The 19,969-nt window shown below is 49.2% G+C and overlaps 1 protein-coding gene across 1 annotated transcript in view; it reads right to left on the bottom strand.

Annotated features, from left to right (window-relative positions):
• RYR1 (ryanodine receptor 1) overlaps positions 1–19,969 on the bottom strand; it is a 173,182-nt gene that overhangs the window by 1,528 nt on the left and 151,685 nt on the right. The window contains exons 90-105 of the mRNA XM_084814879.1: positions 19,741–19,770; positions 18,485–18,566; positions 15,565–16,862; positions 13,612–13,682; positions 12,252–12,438; positions 11,160–11,246; positions 10,274–10,677; positions 7,329–7,371; positions 7,057–7,187; positions 6,269–6,329; positions 5,729–5,875; positions 4,325–4,459; positions 2,728–2,884; positions 2,168–2,232; positions 531–631; positions 86–137 (exon numbers count right to left, since the gene is read on the bottom strand). Coding sequence (XP_084671005.1) covers positions 86–137; positions 531–631; positions 2,168–2,232; positions 2,728–2,884; positions 4,325–4,459; positions 5,729–5,875; positions 6,269–6,329; positions 7,057–7,187; positions 7,329–7,371; positions 10,274–10,677; positions 11,160–11,246; positions 12,252–12,438; positions 13,612–13,682; positions 15,565–16,862; positions 18,485–18,566; positions 19,741–19,770 — 3,051 coding nt within the window. The remainder of the gene's footprint in view (positions 1–85; positions 138–530; positions 632–2,167; positions 2,233–2,727; positions 2,885–4,324; positions 4,460–5,728; positions 5,876–6,268; positions 6,330–7,056; positions 7,188–7,328; positions 7,372–10,273; positions 10,678–11,159; positions 11,247–12,251; positions 12,439–13,611; positions 13,683–15,564; positions 16,863–18,484; positions 18,567–19,740; positions 19,771–19,969) is intronic.

Raw genomic sequence — 19,969 nt, forward strand, 5'->3', positions numbered from 1 at the left:
CACTCTCTTAAATTGGCAGGTGGGGTCTCCAGGGGACAACTTTGCCCCCTCCCCCTCTCTGGCGAGATTAGGGAGCCCCTCTCACCTGGCCGGTGTGCTCCGTTTCATCTTTGTTGATGAGATACATGAGGAAAAACCTGCAGGGGGAAGAGAGGCAGAGAGTGACGTTGTCACCTTCCCGTGCCGCTTGCCAAGTACCTGGCTGGTTCTCCCCATGCACTTTGCACCAGTTCACACAATGGCTGCAACATCAAGGGATAACTTGCGCCCGTGCAACACCCATCACAAACGGCTTTCTTATCAGCTCAAACGCCACACTGTCGCAGGGAGGCCGTTCATACAGTCAGCCGAGAGCCATGGCAGCATGAGCAACATCCGCACGTGCAAATCGGCCTCGTAGGAACACCCTCCCCCCGTGTGTTTATCACATTATGCCTGTCAAGTAGAAGTGGAACTGCAGTGGCAAAACTGAGGGTCCCAGTGACAAGACAGGCAAGACACTGGCCCTTTCCTCCCAGCCAGGGGCTTACATATAATTGGCCAAGTTGTGCTCCTCCAGTGTGTGGGTGTCAAAGCCGTGGGGCGTCGTGTCAAAATAGTCGCTGCCGATTCCACAGATGAAACATTTGGTCTGTTAGGGAAGAAATGGGCTTGAGAAAAAGGTAGCGAGGCCATGATGAAGCTGGGGCCTGGTTCCCCCATCATAGCCTGCTCCTTCCACCCTCTCCTCCCAAGCAACCTGCAACCATGCGTGTGCCCCCCACTCCTCAGTGGACACAGATCAGCAATGGTGGAGGAGATTCTAGGACTGTAGCATGTCTCCTTCCTTCATTCAGCTTTCATTTTAAAAAGTAGATCTCTTTAGCCCTTTTGCTTTTGGTGACAAAAAATCCTTTTTTTGAGAAAAAAATCCTTACCCAGCTGCTCAGTAAGAAATAATACCATTAAATAACCTTAAACATATGAGGCTCGCTATCTATATTTATATCCGGGCTGTTTTGCAGTGATTCCCCACCCCGGCAGACCCCTACCACCACAGAATGCCTGGTCATGAGGACCCAGGATTGTCTGTGGAAGATAGCTGCATCAGCATTCCCCCGTACTGATTTTGTCCTGCAGCCAGAAGAGGGCTGGGCATCTCCTATTTCTGTTTTCCGTTTCAGCTAAGTGAAGCCTTGTGTAAAGTGGAAGTGTGCGCCAACGAAGGCTACTCTATACTTCCACACCACTGGGGGTTCCTCAGCCAACAGGCCCATGGGGAAAGTTCCCTCTCAAGCATTGGTCACAATTTTGAAAAGAAAAAAAAATCTTCTCAGCCCCCAGACATGACAAGCCAACTGGCCGCCACGAAGCAATGAGAAGAGTTGAAACCAGGGAGGGGTGCTTCCAGATGGAGGGATCCTGGCACTATCAGTGGAAAGGAACTGTGCCGCTATTCTGTCTTTCCCTCCTTAACAGAATTTTTGTGATAAAACAAGTAGAAGACAACAATGACATCTGGACCCCTTGTAATATGAGGCAAGGTGACTGCACAATTAAAGCCCCACCTGGAAGCCTGCCAGGGCTGCCAACTGGTTAAAGAATTTGGAGTTGATTCATTACTTGCCATTTAACCAACTAAGGGCACAATCCTATGCACGTTTAGACAGAAAAAAGGGCCAGCAACTCCCAGGATGCCCCAGTCAGCATGGCTGGCTGGGGCATGCTGGGAGTTATAGGCTGTTTTTTTGTCTAAACATGCGTAGGATTGCACCCTAAGTTAGTTTCACTTAAATACATTTGCATATTACCCACACTTCAATATAGGAGCTGTTTTGAGCAAGGGTAAGATTGCTTTTGTTTGTTAAATTTTAAGCTACTGCTTATTTCTAGAATGAAAGGCCCTGTTTAAGGTTTTCTTTTTTCACTCCCTAGAATAAAATAGCACCCCAGAAGTAAACATGGGCACCCTCCACTCACAGTCCCACTAATAAAACTGATGAATTAAAAAAAAAATGATGGGCTTTTGCCAGTGAATCAGCTGGAGGTTTAATTGATTAATGTACCCATTCAAGTTGGCAGCTCCTCCCCCCCACCCCCGTTGTTGTTCAGTCGTGTCCACCCCCACCGGTCGATAATTCAACCCTGGGAACAGAGGGTAGGATGAAGGGGGTTTGATTCAGCTTACCTCCATATCCTCCTTCACCTGCTCCTGCTGGTCTCTCAGCTCCCCAAAGGCATCAATTATCAAACCTGGGCAGAGGAGAGGGAAAAGGTCACAGAGGAGAGGAAATTGAGGAGTCTCAGCCGCCACCACCCCCTTCAGTGAGCTGAAAATATAACCAAAGAATCTGTAGGACGGCTGCCACCTTTTGCAAAGGCAGGCATAAAGAGACAGGTGTGTGAAGGTGTAAGATAGTCAATGGCAAGGGCACCTTAAGCATGTTCAGAGGCACCTCCTCATCGTGACATGTTCCAATAACTGAGCCCTGAAAAGCAGTTCTGAGATGAAGCACCAGAGAGTCCCAGGTGAAACAACATCCTGGCAAAAGTCCAAAAGGTCTGACCTTGAACTCTTAAGGTCTCCTTTACTGCTGACTAAACATTACCTCAGATCCGGGGGGGTTGGGGGGTTGGGGGAGGGAACAGATGGGAGGAATATACCCAATTGTAGAACCTCACACGACGTTCTGCAACACTGGATGCCACAGACACTTGTCCAGGTTGAGGGTGGCCCACACAGCTCACCTTGGATGATGGCTAGCAGAATGACAATGACAAAGAAGAAGAAGGTGATGTCGAAGATGACGCGGTAAAGCTCATACTCGTCGCCTGCCGGGTCCTCAATCTCGTCCCCGATGCCCCCGCCAGCACGCACCCCAACGTACATGTGGAAGAGGTAACACTGTTTTGGGGAGAGAGGGAGTGGGCAGACATCAAGGATATTGCATGACAAGATGCCAAGCCCTGGGTCTCTGTGCTAGCTAACCATCTGGGAAAGCTGGACCCCGTTTTCCCCTCAAGATCTGTCCCAGTAATTGCTAAAAGGTAACCTAATCTCCACATCACTCACAAGCATTCAATCACAGCACTGAAAGGGTAGCGAAAGCTTATTCGTGGAGGATCACTCTGTCAGTGGCTGTTGGCCATGACAGCTGGATGGAAACTCCACCTTCAGGGGTGATACACCTCCCAGGACCAATGCTAGAGACAAACGGCCAAGGGGCGGGGGGAGGTCACCTTCATGCCCTGCCGGTGAATTTCCCAGAGTCACCTGACTGGCCCCTGCTGGAAACAGATTGCTGGACCAGAGGGGAGAGAGCTAAGAGCACCTTCCCCCCTCTGTGTCTGCCACTACCAACGGCACAGTCAACAGGCAAGCATTTAATTGGCCCCACCATCTGGCCTTTGAAAGGAGGTGCCAGGAGCCATGCACACTCCCCAGAGGTCTCCTGCCCTCACATGACCCATCTAGGCCTTGGAGGGGAGTTGGCTGCAGCTGTATCACCTTAGCAACACAACAGCTGTCCAAGCTTCCTCACCCCCTTTCCTACTCTCCTCAAGAACCATTACAGGGCTAACCACAATGGCTAGCCAATCTCCTGACTGCCCTTTGTCCCCACTGTTGATGGGAAGAATGGGTCTGCTTTCAGTGTTTCCAGCCATCTTTGCTTCACCCAGTCAGCGAATCATGTCCAGGGGTTAAGGCTCCAGACATCCAGCAATGCCCTTTGCATGTTCTTTTATCTTTTTGTCACCCTGTTTGTTTGTTCCTTTCCTTTCCTTTCCTTTCCTTTCCTTTCCTTTCCTTTCCTTTCCTTTCTGTCCCGCCCAACAGGAGGCTCCCTCGGTTGTGGGGCAGTATAGAAATTTAATAAATAAACAGATAAATAAAATATGAATTGGAGAAGGTGAAACTTGGGTGTTAAGGAATAGCTCATTCATCTTAAAGGATCTGGAGTATGTCATCCAACTCTGGGGACCCACATCCCAGACACTGTATGTGCAGCACCTCTACAGCACCCTCCATTCTAAACACTAGCAACCCCTTTTCTTGCTACCATCCCCCTTTCATCGAAAGCCTAGGCTGGAGACAGATGGTAAGTTTTTCAGAAAGTTGAAAGGGGGACGTCATTCCTTCTGTTGACCATACTTTGGCCTCTAGTGAACAGGTTTCAGAGGTTCTTGAATCGAAAACCTGTCAAACCTGCTTGACCAGAGGTGATAGTGGAACTCACAGAATGTGCATGTTTGCCATAGGAAGGGAAAGCCTCTTCCAAACCACTTTCAGTACTCTTAAAAGCCACTGCCAGCCTCCAGGCCTAGCCACCCTGGTCCGTCTCACCGTCATCATGTCGTCACATTTCATGTCGGGCTCATCCTCATCCTCACTCTTGTTGTAGAACTTGCGGAAAAAGTTGAAGGCAACCACAGTGTAGAGGTACACGACCACCGCCAGCAGGCCCACCGTCATCATCAGCTGAGGAAAGAGGTTGTATATGCAGAAAGAGTTTCATCAACACGCAATAAATGCAGCTGGGGGATGGCTGCTACCTCCAGGGTCAGAGGCAGCGTGTCTCTGGATCCCACTGGCTGGGAAAGAACAGAGAGAGAGAGCTGTTCCGCTCGTGGGCTTCCCAGGGGCACCTGGCTGGCCACTGTGGGAAACGGGATGAGATGGGCCCTGGGTCAGATGCAGCAGGCTCTTCTTATGTTCTTAGGGCAGCCATGTGGGCACCCACCAACCTGCTTTCAAGACTGACGTACACATAACATGCAGATAGGAACACAGGAAGCTGCCTTACACTGAGTCAAACCACTGGTCCTTCTAGCCCAGGATTGTCAACACTGACTGGCAGAGGTTTCAAGCAGGATTCCTCCTAGGCCCACCTGGAGATGCCGGGGATCGAAACTGGGACCTTCTGCACGCAAAGCAGGGGCTCTGCCACTGAGCTACAGGCCTTTCTTTTGTTGGAAAAACTGTGTGTGAGGAGGGTTGCTATAATCTCACTTCAAATAACAGCTCCCAAGTGGCTTTTCTCCATTGCAGGGTTTTAAATGCGTATTTATGAGAACTCCCAAGCAAAAATGAAAAAAAAATAGGAGCCATTAGGTTGCAGTGACAAGCATTTGAGTGTAAAGTGCAGTTTGACCTTTACTTCTGCCATACAGAGCTGATCTTTCAATGCTTCCTAGGCAGCAGTCCCCAGCATATTTGATAAAATGGACCTTTATGCGTAGGCTCGTAGAGGTAACTGGGTGTTTCTCTCCTCTGCCCCTTCAGTTCCTATCTGATACCTATTTCAGCAACACTGGCCTGGTGTTTTCATGAGAGTGAGGAGGGAGGATGAGCATGTTCTGTGGTTGCTAGGCAACTGCAATTTTCTTCCTCCCTTCCTTTCTCTTGTGATCATGCAATGGCCAGCTAGGACCTCTGACCAGAAGGGGAGGGGGCTGAGGTGAGGTATAGACCCAGGAAAGGAGAATAGAAAGGGATATGAAAAGGAGGGAGCAGCCACACACTTGAAATGCCAGAGGTAGAAGTGAACCTGCAGGGGAAAAGACAAAGGTGGCAGGAGGGGGGCAGGGAGTCAGGCTGGGAGTTAGGCTAGATCTCTATTTGAGGGCCACTCCTGCCTCCTGAAGGTTTCCAATCAGATCTCCCAGGTTCACCTCCTAGCATTAGATATCAAAGGGCAGGTTTCTCTCCCTAGCTTTCTCTTTACCTGCCCTGCCCAGCATAGCTTACCTGTTTGCCATTGTGAGTGACGGATGAGAGGATGGTCCGTAATGTCTTGACTCCCATGGCTATGTCCAGGAGATGGGAGGCAAAGAAGAAGTTGTTGTAGTGGCCAAGGATAGACATTACCATATACCAGAAGAGATAGAGGAAGGACTGCAGGAGCAAGGGCAGAGAGAAGAATGGACTACAAGATTCTTAAAACATTTCTGAGAACCTTAAAAGGTTCTTCCTTTTTAAAGGAAGAATCTATGAGTCTTAGGATGATGAATTCTACATTACATAGCAAATTCTGAGCTTGCTGAAAAAACATGTAGAAATGTGGAATTCATATGGTGTGCAAGCTCTGTGATCTGGGAATGTTTACCCCCTATCCTAGAACCATACTCTACAGGAACTGGGGGGCAGGGGAAGGAGTCCTGGCCTAGTTGGCCTCCCCCTTTGGCTGGTAGGATGACAGGATGTGGCACTTAGCATAAAAATGTGTTATTTCAGTGGTCCTACTCCCAACCAGCTCTCTGCCCTCTAACCCCACATCTCCTCACTCACATTATCTGTGAAGATCACTCCAAATTTCCAGATCTTGTACTTGATGTCAATGGAGGTGACCCTGAGGGAGAGAGGGGAGATGGATGAGGAAAAAGCAAAGTGTGTGCACGTGCAAATTCACACATTATGCTTTGTTATGTGTATGCCAAAGATGATTTAAGTAAGTAGCTTGTGAACAGTAAGTGGGAACAAACTTGTGTTTGTGAAAGAAGTGTGTCATACACATATACTCATTAAGACGGACATTGTGTCCCCAGGTTTGCCTCTGCATAGTAAGTACGATGAGTTCAGAAGTCAGTCCCTGTGCATCTTGCTTAGTACAAAGAGTTATAATTTCGACCCCACCTACCTGGAATACTCGAGGCAAGTACTACTTTATAAAAGTGAGTGGATTCACACATTACACTGTTAGGGTTAACACCTAAATTGTTGAAAGTGTACACTCGCAAACATAAAGTGCAAACGGTAAGTGGTAACATCCCTGAGTTTGCAAACAAGCGTATTGTATGAACACACACGTGTATACACACTCATGAGGAGAACAGGATTAGCTGCAGCTCTCCACCAAGCGGACTTTCAGGGGCAAACCTACATTTGGTGTTGTGTAATGTGTAAAATCCCTACAGATACTAATAAAACATTAAAGCCTGAAAATATGTCAGCTTTAAAAACACTCCCTTTGTCTGTTCAACTCCAGCCATGAGGTTGATGCGAACACCATCACTGCGCTGAAGCAACACCCGCTGTCCCACAACCGCCACTACTGCCAGCTCTGCCCTCCTCCTCACCAAGTAAGGAAAGACTTGTCTGGCTCTGTTCTTTTCTCATTCTGTGCTGTGATTTCTAGACTGGTCAAATCCATCCCCAGCAGTTCTGCAATCCTCTCTCGGCCATAGATAACACCATATTTGTCTAGCACCTGGAGAAGGAAGGTGGGAAAGCAAAAAAAAAAAAATGCAGCTAAGAAAAGTCACCTTTGTTCAGCTGCAGCCAGCTGGGCTCTAGATCTTGTTTACCATCCCCCTGTTTCCCCACTCAAGACACCAGTGGAAGATCTCACCTTTCTCTTGATGAATTTATCCCAATAATTGCTCGGGAACGACCTGGCAAGAGACATAACAGGAGGAAAAACCATCAGGAGTGTGATCACCTCCTCCACTCCCATCTAGGCCTTCTGTGCTGCCAGGGCATCTTCTGCCCCTTGAACAGCCTCTCCTTCCCTTCTGTGAGTCACGGTGCCTCTCTCTCCTCCTCCCTCTGCCAGTCCACTTCTCTACGGAAATTGCCACCACGGAATGCAGTGACGAGCGCCAACTTGGATGGTTTTACAATGGGGTTAGACAAATTCTTGGATGATGAGGCTATCCATGGCTACTAGTCACAATGACTATTGGGTACCTCCAAGGTCCAAAGCAGCATGCCTCTGAATACCAGTTGCTGTGGAGCATGAGCAGGAGGGCACTATTGCACCCACATCCTGCTTGTGGGCATCCCATTCAGGCATTTGGCAGTCACTGTGGGAGACAGGGCGCTGGGCTAGAGAGGCCTCTGGTTTGATCCAGGATGGCGCTTTTTATGTTATAACTTCCACCACTACTTGCTTTTCCCCATTCCTTTCCCACTTCTCAACTGGCAACCCCAAGCTCTTTCCTCACTATCAAGAAATCCATTGTCTTTTTGAGCTGCCTGTGAGAAACACTGTGTGGTGAAGCCGAGTCTGCACACACTCATTAAACCACCTGCATGTGTTATTTCGTGTTGATCTAGTCTCCAGATCTTCAAGGTCAGAGCTGAACTCTTTCCAAAATTAGACTGACTGATTTCAGCTGTGAGAGCTTTTCACCCATGCATCCCATCCTGAAAGCCTGAAGAAATTATTCAGCCAGCTAGGGATTGGCTAAGGAGGCTCACCCCATATTTGTCAAGGGCCTATGGGTATAAAGCTAGAGGGGCTAACACTGGTTTTTGTCTTCATTCATTCTGGTCTTCACTTTTGCCTTCGTCTACCTAGGCCAACTTGCTTTTGGGCTTGTGAGCTCCTGGATTGGGCCCTGTCCTATTGGGAGACCCACGCTTAGGTTAGGTAGGGAAGGGTTAAGTATTGCTTTGTTCTTTTTGCCTGGAGCATTACTCCAAAGGGATTCATGTGCACCTTTTTATCCCTTTCCCTTATATAAATAAACATCATCTCTACCTCTAGAGTTGTGTGTGCATTTTTCCAGGTAATTCAGAGTCTTCTGCTTGGCTGATTGCTACGATGTAGTTTCAGGCCTGGGGCTTGAAATAGAGGGTGCCGGCTTGGACACTTATTTCTGTGCCCTAAGTGTGTCCTGAAAGGTCCCCTGCCAAAACAGCTCCACTGGCTCCCAGTCTGTTTCCAGGCACAATTCAAAGTGCTGGTCATGACCTATAAAGCCCTATACGGCTCGAGTCCAGCTAATCTGGAAGACTGTATTCTCCCTATGAACCTGTTCATGCCCTGAGATCTTCTGGGGAGGCCCTTCTCACGGTCCCGCCACCATCACAGGCTCGCCTGGTGGGAACGTGGGAGAGAGCCTTCTCAGTGGCTGCCCCAAGGCTCTGGAACTCCCTTCCCAGGGAGGCAAGAGTGGCACCCTCGTTGGTAGGTTTCCGCAGGCAGGCAAAAACTTTTTTGTTCCGGCAGGCCTTTGGGGATAGATAGTCTGGACCTATGAGAATATGATAAATAGGTACCACTTCGGTGGGAAAGGTAACAGTGTTCCGTGCACCTCGGTGTTCAGTCATGCCGGCCACATGACCACGGAAGCATCTTCGGACAGTGCTGGCTCTTCGGCTCAGAAATGGAGATGAGCACCCCCCCTGGAGTTGGACAAGACTGGCTGGGGACACCTTTACCTTTGTATGAGAATATGATAGATTGATACTATTGTTTATATTGTTGCTGTCTTTTAAAATTCTGATACTTTATACAATTTTAGTATTGATGATTTAATTATATTTTAACTTTTGTATATTTCTATTTATATGTTTTAACTGTAATAGTTTTTAATGTTGTAAAGCTACCTTGAGTCCCAATACTGGGAAAAAGGCGGAATGTAAATATAATAATAATAATGATGATGGTCTGAGAGTCTCCTGGCTCAGGCTGAGGTGGACACAAGGGGTGGTGGCAGTCTAGCAGTGACTGTTGGTCCCTGTCTACACTGGAGGGAGCCTGGGCAAACCCCTCCCTCCCTTCACCCTTGCTCATCATTGTGTGTGTGTCTGATATAGACGTCCAGCTCAACAACCCTAAGAACTGTCCCTGCTCTGTCAGCTCAAAGGTCCAAGTGGCCTAGCGTTCTGTTTGCAGTCATAGCTGGGCAGATGCCTCTGGGAAGCTCACAAGCAGGACGTGAAGGCAATGGCTGCCCCTGTTCTTATCCACAACACCCAGTGCTTATTCTGTGCTTCTGAATAAGGAGGGTCCATTTAACCATCATGGCATCGCAGCCTTCAATAGACGACCTCCCTCCTGAATTTGTCCGAGCCTTTTAGTGATTGAAGCTAGTAGCTGTCATCATATCTTGCAGCAGCGGATTCCACAAGTTAAATCCAGCAGTGAATGAAATGGTGCTTCCTGCTGTCTGACCTGAACCGACCTGCCAGTAGATTTCACTAGCTGATCCCAAGTTCTAGTATTACAAGGAAGGGAGAGCAAGTTGTCTCTGTTCTCTCCATGCCATTCATACCCCCTGGCTAGGGGCAGCATCCTTTTGATATCCTGTACAGCACTAGGCACACTGCTGATGCTAAAGAACTGTTACATGATAATGGTAAATAAATATTACTGATTATTATATTGTTAAGATGAGCGTTTTTATGTGGGTTTGCACAGCATCCAGAATTTAGCCCAGCTGCACAGTGGGAAACCGTTTTTTTTAACCCTCTTCAAATCTCTTGAAGGGGGAGATACAGCCCAGAGGGGGAGGAGCCAGCTCTTAGCCACTCCCCTCCCCCTCATCTCCCTGCAGAGGTACTTACGGTGCGTTGAGCACCAGGCGGTCCCACTGGCCCTTGATGTCGTCATCCTCCGGCTGCTCTGTGATGTAGAGGCCAGCAAACTCCAGTTTGCGGGCCAGCTCCTTCTCGCGCTTGAAGATGACCAGGGGTACCTTGAGACAGTTGTAGCCGATGATGCAGAGGAAGGCAACAAGTGTGTGGATGATGGACAGGAACTGCAAGGCCGGCTGCATGTAGCCTGTGCTCTCCTCCAGGAAGAAGTAGACCATGCTCTCCTCGTCGTCCTCGTCTCCGTTGCCGTTCCCGTTGCCGTCCCCGCCATCATCATCCACGCCAAAGCCAGAGCCAGCACCGGAACCCGCATCCAGCTCCCCTTCAAACCCGGAGCCCTCAAATTCCTCCTCGCCCGGCGGCGTGTCTGACACCTGGGCAGTGGAAACAGTAGTAAGAGAGGAGGTTGGGTGGGAAATGAGTTACCTGCAAGCCAGAAAGGGCCAGTTCTCAGTCCTAGGTTTTGTCCATTAAGCTGAGATGCTGGCGAGAGAACTCAGCAGTCCTCGCCTCTACCCACCTTTGGCTTTCTGTTTGAACCATTATAACGACTGCTGTTCCAGGGTTGCAACTCTCTTCCCTGCCCCTAGTCCTCCTGAAAGGCTCTGCCCAGCTCCTCAGGCTCCCAGAATGCTTTGCTACAACCCACTAGACTCCTGACCTCCCCCACTTCACTGCACAGATTCCAAACTATGGTAGACATCTTCGCCTCCAGCCTTCTGTAACTGCTAGACTTGTTTTATGCTCCTAAAACTCGATGTAGATATCTAACAGCTCAGATATTCCTGCTCCCCCTGGCTCCCACAGCCATCTTTACTCCAAGGCTTCCCTCTCAACAGATTTTCAGTCCTATTACCTTGTAGAAGAGCAAGATGAAGTTGATGGCAAAGGCCAGGAAGAGGGCGAGGAAGCGAAGGTTGTAGAAATTCCTGGACAGATAATTCTGAAAGGATGGTGGATAAGATAAGAGCAAGGCAATGGGGGGGAGTGCTTCAGAAACTTGGAAGTCTTGAGGATTTCAGTTGTGTGGGATGCATGGGCAAAGAAGTGCACTCTTTGTGACAAGGGACAGTGCCTTCCCTGCTTTAAAATACCCTCCCCTCAGGTGTGTGTTTGGAACGAACATTACAAATATTTCAGTATCAGGTCAGAATGTACGTATTAGTCCACTTTGTTTAAAATTGGTTTACAGTTTTAATCTGTTCTGCTCTTTTGCTGCTTCTTTGTATGATGTTGTTTTGTTGGGCTTGATCCAGACTCAGCATCCAGACTCAGTCATACTTAGTGTAGGCCCCTAGAAATCATAACAAAAGTCCCATTGATTACAGTAGGTCTACTCTAAGCATGACTAAGTCTGGATCCAACCCATTGGGTCTTGTGTTTTTAGCACAGTTAATTTCATTCATGCTTTGTACACTGCCCCGATATCCTTGGATGAAGGCAGGTCTAAAAACAAATGTTAATAAATAAACACAAGTGCTTAGAGGCGCACTCTTCTTCGTTTATTACATCTCCTGTTCTAGGACTGAGCAATTTGCTGGACCAGACCTTTGTGGGCATGATCTCAAATTAAGCCCAGTCCCCTCTTTACCAAATAGGACAACCCAAGGCCACCGGCAGAGAACTTCTTCCCGTGGGAAGGATGTGGGTGTTATTAGATCAGTCACTCACACACATACACAATATCCCAGGACCTCTTTTTCTCTGTAGGTATATCGATGCTACTCATGTCACCTTGGTTTTGTGTCAGTTCAACCATCATGGCTTCCCCTTGCGACAATCCCAGGAACTGTAGGTTGGTGAGGGTGCTGACCCTCACAGAACTACAGTTCCCAGGGTACCTTGGGGAAGGAGGGGAATGACTATTAATCCAATTTGAGTCTGCAGTGTATTTCCCCACCTCTTCCAGGGTGCACGCACACCCGCCACCAAATCAAAGTGTTCCTACCAGGAACTTTATCCTCTGGATCTCCAGCTCGTTCCAGAACTCTGAGCCCCCTTCCTCAGGCTCCTTCTTCTCCCGCTGGGTCACCTTCTTCTTCTCCTTGGCTGGTGGCTTCGGCTCTTCCTCCTTGGGCTCTTCCTCCTTCTTCTCTTCTTCCTCTTCCTTTGCTGCCTTCTCCCCATTTTCAGCACTGGAAGTGGTGAGGGGCAGAGAAAATGTGATAGACCATCCTTACACTATCAGCCAAGGCTCTTCTCTATGTCCCCTCCTTAAGAGGTGGCAACCAGATAGTTTTCGGCCATTCCCCCAACACCACCCTGCACAGAACACCCTCCACTGGGAGGCTCACCTGGCACCAGTGTTGTTTTCTTTTAGGCACCAGGCAAAACCCTTTTTATTCTCTCAGGCATTTACATTTTAGGGATTTTAAAATCTTGTTGACTGCTCCATTTTATTTTACTGGTTTGTTTATTATCCCATAGTTCTATTGTTTTGATATTTTAATCATGCAAACTGCCCTGAAAGCAATCCTGGTGAAAGGTGCAATAATGTAAAAATAAATAAAATGGGCAGCTGAGACCTTGAATCTTCTTGAGAAGGCTCAAGCCACCTCTCTCCATCACCTAGCAGTACAGGGGAGGAAACCTGGGTATCCATGAGAAGGCTGGTTCAAATCCACCCTCTTCTCCTGATTGTTTAATGGAGGACAGGAAGGTCTGTGTAAATCCCACTTCCTGCAAAAGGAATCTGCAGTCTGCAACCTGTCCAAATTATGCAAATGTGCCTGTTTTGCCCCCTTATTTTGCAGATTTCTGTCTGAATTGTGCTAGTCATGGGAATCTTTGCCTCCCAACAACTGAAAATCTTATTTAGCAACCCCTCCAGTGGAGATTGCTCACATCCGTGCAGCCAGAAGGGCTAGAAACTTGTTTCAAAAATAAACAGATAAAAGCTGAGATTCTCAGGAAGGAGAACTCTGTGCCTGGCCCTAGCTTTTCTGTAGTTCTGTGGAATTGTAGCATACTCACAAGAACCTTGCAATCTAACCTAGTGAGTGCTCTGTCTGTCTGTCTCTCTCAATTTGCACATAGTGGTGGCAATTAACCCAGGATTTGCTGCAGTGCGTTCTGGGTGTGTTCGATGGCCATTTTGCATATTCAACCTCCAATCAGCCTGATAGCTGCTACATGATGTCCAAACCCAGACACTATGGGTTTATCATGGGTTAAACAAGCTACAGGTAACCTAACACACCTGGCATGCACTGTGACAAATTGTGGGTTAATTACCATGATGTGTCGCTGTTATGTGCGAATGGGACCTCTCTTTCTCTCTCTCCCATACATGCAAGCAAGCCACTCACTCAGCTTTCTCCGCTTCTACGGGAGGCTCCTCAATCTTCTCTGGCTCTGGCTCCTCTTCCTCCCCTTCCACCTGGAGAATAACAAGAAAACGGGTGTGGGTTTGCATGGCCAAGAAGAGGAAATATTACAAGATGCGGTAAAAGGAGCCACTTTGGCATTGGAGAAGCACTCCGCAGTCGAGAGAAATACAGAGACAGGTGCTGGGACTGGCTGGTCTGCGAGGGAAAAGGATGTGGACATTTTCAGTTGTAAGCTTGTGAGCAGGGTTGGGGCTCTTTTAACAGAATTACTGTACAGTATTTCACTATTAAGGCCCAACAAACAATCAGTGGTCCAAACCCCCTCTTCCAGTTTAACCAAGAAATATGGATAGAACCCAGGAGTCCTGAATCCCAGCTGTCCTCCAGTGCCTCCAGACCTGGAGACAGAACACCAGAATTCCAAATCTCAGAGCTAAATCACTTGAGCAGAACCTCCATGTGATGATATAAGTTCCTGGGCAGCATAATTTCAGTCTGCAGGCATGTGTGAATAGAAGATATGAATACATAAAATATGGCTGCACATACACACCCACGGACAAAGCTACCCTACAACCTCCTTGTGACAAGTTAGCTTTGTATGCACAGGGAGTACTTTAGGGACAAAGGGAGTGTTCAGACATTTGATTCCCCCATAAGCAGCATGAAATGGCATAGTCCAGCAACACATACTTCACTTGAGGAGTGGCACTGCTAGGGCTGGACTACTGGGCATAGGTCCAGGCCCCCGCGGTCCAGGACAGCCCCCAAATGACCCCGACAGGCAGCGATGGTGTGGCGTGCTCACCAGGCTGCAGAGGAAAGTGTGGAGGTAGCTGGCCAGCCAGCTAGCACCATTTTAACGTGTAGTATTCTCCTAAGTGTGATTAGCATGGACAGGTAGCGAACTGAAGCCATCAGACGCTGCCTATGGGGACATGCAGCCAATGATGGCACTGGAGCGGTGAGAAGGTTGCCCCTTCACTGCGCCAGTTCCCTCACCAGCTGCACACATCCCCAAAGGCAGTGACTGATTGGTTCCATTTGCTGCCCACTACTTACGCTTAGGAAAACGCTTCCATTTGAAATTTTTTAAAAGTTATTATTAAATTTATTAATTGCCCATCTGGCTGGTCACCCAGCCACTCTGGGCGATGTACGGCATATAAGAAAACAGTTTAAAACAATAAAATTCTACAATAAAAACATTTTCTAAAATATCTTAACCCACCCCAAATGCCTGCCTGAACAACCACGTTTTTAATGCATGACAGAAGCTCATTAAAGAGGGGGCATGGCGGAGTTCCCTAGGGAGGGAGTTCCCCAGAGTGGGGGCCACCACAGAAAAGGCCCTCTCCCTCGTCCCCACCAGTCTAGGTGTCCTGGCTGATGGGACAGAGAGAAGGCCATCTGAGGCTGATCTTGTTAAGCAGCCTGTCTGGTGTTGCGTCTGGTGAAATGGTGCAGGGCCACAGTGTTGACGCCTGCTGCCCTAGCAGCCCAGCAGCATTCAGGGGAAGACATGCCACCACCACCAGGGGAGGGGACGCGGCTCATTGGTGCAGCCCTTGCTTGGCATGCAGAAGGTCACAGGTTTGATCCCCGGCATCTCCAGGTAGGGCTAGAAAAGAATCCTGCCTGAAACTCTGGGGAGCCACATACTGCCAGCCAGCATCAGCAACACTAGGCTAGACGGACCAAGGGTAAGGCAGCTTGCGATGTTCCTCTCCCACAGGGCACCATTTTCCTACAAAAACTGGGGATCCCAGAGCTTTCTGCAGCCTCTCCCATTCTAGTCTGGAGACCCAGCTCCCCCAAACATTGCTGCTCCCCACCCTCGGCACTCCCTATCCACACTGGACCTTGTTCCTTCTAACCAGAGGCCAGGAATTCCCACCACTGTACAGACCCCATCCCAAGCCCAAAACATACGGTCAGTTTTCTCTTGAGGATGGGTGATCCTTCAGGTGTAGGAGGTTCCACTGGGGTCATGTCCCCCATATCCCCAAGCCCACCAGGTGCGTCGGGTGCTGTGGATCGGAAATGCTCCTTCTTCAGGTCAAAGACGTCCCCACCTTCAACAGGTGCTTCCTCTTTCCCAGGCTCTGCTATTTCCACTTCTTCCCCTTCCTCCACCACCTGTTCAACCTCCTCAGAGAGGGCCACGTCTCCATGCACCTCGTCCTGCGTTGGGTCCGGCATGCTGGCCAGTAGTTCAGTCACCGTCATCTTCTTGGCCTCCTCCACCAGGCCGCCCCCAAAGAGCGTGTTCCAGATGAGGAGGAAGATGCCCTTGAAGACGTTATAGAAGAAGAAGAGGATGCCCATCAAAATGGTGTAAACAAAGGTGGCCACGGCCATGGTCATCTCTTTGATGGTCATCTTCTTGACTTTGCGGAACTGCCGGCGGATGTTGCGGTAAGTGAACATGCGGAAGAAGTTCAGGATGCTTTCCACAAACTCCCCAAAGACCGAGGACGACTCTGATGGCGCTGCAGCCTTCTCGGCTTCCCCACCTTCTGCCCCTTCTCCTTCCTCCTCCTCTTTTTCCTCCTCTTGCCCCTCTTCCTCCGAAATCTGTGCTGCAATCTGCATCTCAAAGATGGTGTCCTCGCAGAAGTTGATGAAGAGCTCCATCTTTTCTGACTCACCCCCCTCGTTAACCACATCAAAAATGAATTGCCGCTTGGACTCCTTGACCTGGGGCATCTCCCACTGGGCCTTGTTGGTCTCGCTGATCTCGAAGTAGATGCGCTCAATACGTTTGCTGGCACCCATGATCTCAATGCGGCCCAGGTAAGGGTTGAAGTAGTTGAGGATGCACCCCGCCAGTTCCAGGAAGGTCTTGAGCCGGTTGTCATGAGGCATGTGCTCCGAGAGGTTGGTCAACAGCACGGCGATATTGAAGCCAATGTCCTTGGCAGGCTCTTGGAAACGGCTGGCAAACTCCTCATAGTCAATCATCTCGTTCTCATCAGCCTCGGAGCAAGAGAGTAAGAACTGGATCTCAGAAGGCGTGTATTGCTTCTGGCTGTCCATGGCCTTCTGGAAATCCTTCTTGGAGATGAGGCCCCGGGGATCTGAGATGTAGTCCCGGAAGGCATCTGAGGCTACAATGTCCTTCAGCTTCAAGAACATATCAAAGAACTTGAGAATCATCTCCACGTTACTGGAGGATTCCACCAACATGTCCACCATCTGCCGAGCAATGGTGCCATTCACCACGTTCCCTGAGTACATACACAGAGGATAAAGGTGACAAGTTAGCCATGAGAAGAAGTGGAGAAGAAAGAAGTATGAGAAGGCGTGAAGGAGTGCTGCATTCATGTGCTCACTTAAATATAGATGTATGGGGAAATGGATGGAGGCATATGCGCGACTGGATGAGCAAACTGAAGTTGAATCATAGAATCACAGGGTTGGAAGGGAGTAACAGAAGATCAACAGCTGCTCCTCAGGAGCTCCTTAGAGGCCTAGCTGTTGCATCTGGCTCTTCCCTCTTTGCCCTTGGGCAGTAAAAAAAGGCCTCGAGGGAGCAGAGAGGCCACGCTATCCCAAAGGAATGCCATGCGCTGGTGGAGATGGATACAATACAATGTATTGTATTATTTTATATAAGCTGCCTTGGGATCCTTCTGGATCGAAAGGCGGGATGGAAATCAAATGTTAAAAAAAATCAATCAATCAATCAACAAAAAAAGATATTCTACATCTGAGAAGCCAGTGCAGTCCAGTGGAGAACTGTAACCTCGGGCCTGGGTTCAAGTCTCTGCTCTGCCTCACTGATGGCTTTGCACTGTTCACTCTTTCAGCTCTCCAACATTGCAAAATGGGAACAGTGGCCTTCTTCACAGATTTCGTCCGGGAATACAAGAAGAATGACCAAACACACAGGATGTGGGGCCAGGAAGACAGATGGTCTGAGAAATGGTGGTGTATGAAAGCTGCATTTGGGAAAGGATGAATGATGGCAAAAATAGCAAGCAGGAGAGTTCAGGCTGGTTCAAGCCATGGCATCGCCACTTGAAGGGTTTCTGGTAGCAGGGCTGGGCAACACCGCTTTCTGGCAGAGACCCTGGAGGGGCACTGCTAGTTAGGGGAAGCAGTGACAGGCTAGGTAGACCAATGGTCTCCCTCAGCATAAATGTTCACATATTCATGTATGAGGAGTTCCTTATTTATTTATTAATTGTATTTATTGGCTGCCTTCCAGTCCACCAGGGCCTTCAACGTGATGCACCATTTAAAATGACACATATCCAACCATCAGTTCAAAGCAAAATGGAGCTTTCTTACAAACAAACCAGACATTAAAATCCAACAAAAGCCAGGCAGCATTGAGCAGTTTTTTAAAACTGACCTGCCTAAAACAAAGCAAAGATGGAGGCAGTCTAACCTCCCCTGGAAGGAAGTTCTACAGCAGAGGTGCTGCTACAGAAAAGGCCTGATCCTCACCAGGCTAAATTCTCTTGGTGGTGGGACATTCAACAGGGCTTTAGGCTGAGACACATCCTTGATCCCTCTCGCCCAGAACTGTCCACTCCAGCCTTCCCCAACCTGGTGCCTGCCAAATGTGTTGGACAGATGTGTCCCACCATTCCCAGACAGCACAGCCCATTCAACACATCTGGAGGGCATCAGATTGGAGAAGTCGGGTCTATCCTGAGTAGCACCTGCTCTCTAAGGTCTAAGGCAGAGGTCCCATCCTCAGCCCTGCTACTGAGACTCCTTAACTGGAGATGCCAAAGTCTAAACCAGAGAGCTTACACATGCTCCACCACTGAGCTGTGGCTTTGCCCTGGGAAGTTGGCATGGAGCCCAGGATTCACCCAGACTGGTGCAAGGTTCTCACCTTCCAGCAGGGACAGCAACATCACCACCATGTCCTTCTGCAGATCCAGCAGTTCCTTCAGAAGCCCAATTTGGCTGGAATCCTGGAGTGGGGCCGGGGTGAGGGGAGCATGAAATGTTGAGTACCATGGAACAAGCCAGGTTTCTTCCCACACTTTCCCTGAGAATCCTTTCAAGGTCTACGTGTACACCTCCCCTTTGTACTCACACCCCTTATCCCATCAATATTTCAAATGCCCCTTGTTCCCCTGTTACACCTTCCAGCCACACAGTGGAAACCAGGTCATATGTAGGCGTGGGGGGGGAGGGAGGGAGAGGTGACGTGTGACTCCACAGAGACCGAGGGGCAGGTAGCAACTGGGGGGGGGGTTGTGGCACAGCCTCCAAACCCCTCAGACAGTGACTCTTCATCATGCTTCCCAAGGTCTTGCAGCACCTGGAATCTGAGCACAGGCTGGGGTATCTGAAGCCAGCTTAAGTATATCCATTTCAGCCAACTATGGGAAGATGCTGCCATCCTGCAATACGGGAGGGAAACGCCATACTCGTATATCAGCACGGTAGGGTGGCCCGCTGTCAGGAGCGCCCTAGTTGCCTCTTACAGTCCCCTCCAATAGCCAACTCAAGACAAGAAGAGGATTCTTTCTAAGGCTTTATTCCTTTACAACTTAATGACTCTTTCAAATGCTAATCACCAGCGACTAAGCAAGGAACTGCACTGGGGTAGTTAGCAGAGTAGCCTAAGCTCCAGGTAAGGCAGTTGGTCCCCATTTGAAGGAGAAGAGCGGGAAACCTCTGAAGTTATGGGCTATGGAGAGGTCCTCCCTCTTACCCGTAGATCCTCAGGATGCGACCGTTGTTTTAGCGCCAAGCGGGCAGAACGCCTCCTCTCGGAGCCCTCCATCTGGTGCCACTCCCTGCATCTGCGCCAAGCGTCCAGCAAGGCCCCCTCCCCCACTCTCTCACTGCCAGGTTCACTCTCTCTCTCAGGAATGCAGGCGGGAGGAATCTCTCCCTGTCACTGTGCCTGTGAGCGATAAGCGCACTCCTCTCCCACAGGTTGCTGCTCTTCCTCAGAATCAGAACTGCTCTGGGGCTCTATGGGCTCAGTCTCCATCCTGACATCCCAGACTATTCTCCACTAGCCACCTATCCTCTTTGGAGGAAAGCTATCTCATTGAAGAACCACCCCAAGTGGGATGGGCACCTAAATGGGGTGCATTTCTCCCTCTGGAGTGGCAGGGACTCTCTTCTTACCTCGGGGTAGGATTCACTCCGAAAATGATCCTCATGGGCAGCGCAACAAAGAGATAATTTTGGTGAGGGGAGGAAATATCCCCATGCACTTCCCTCCCCACTGCTGCATCCCATGTTCAAATCTAGCCCTATCCTTGTGCACTGGGAAGAGGAGGCTGGGATGGAACACTCCCCCCATCTCCCCACCTCTGCTGCTCTCTCCAGCAACTAACATCCTGGGCAAATCTAT

The sequence above is a fragment of the Heloderma suspectum genome, chromosome 10 (genome assembly GCF_057233095.1).
Source record: "Heloderma suspectum isolate Gila_16-S chromosome 10, 16-S_ref, whole genome shotgun sequence".
Classification (NCBI taxonomy): Eukaryota; Metazoa; Chordata; class Lepidosauria; order Squamata; family Helodermatidae; genus Heloderma; species Heloderma suspectum.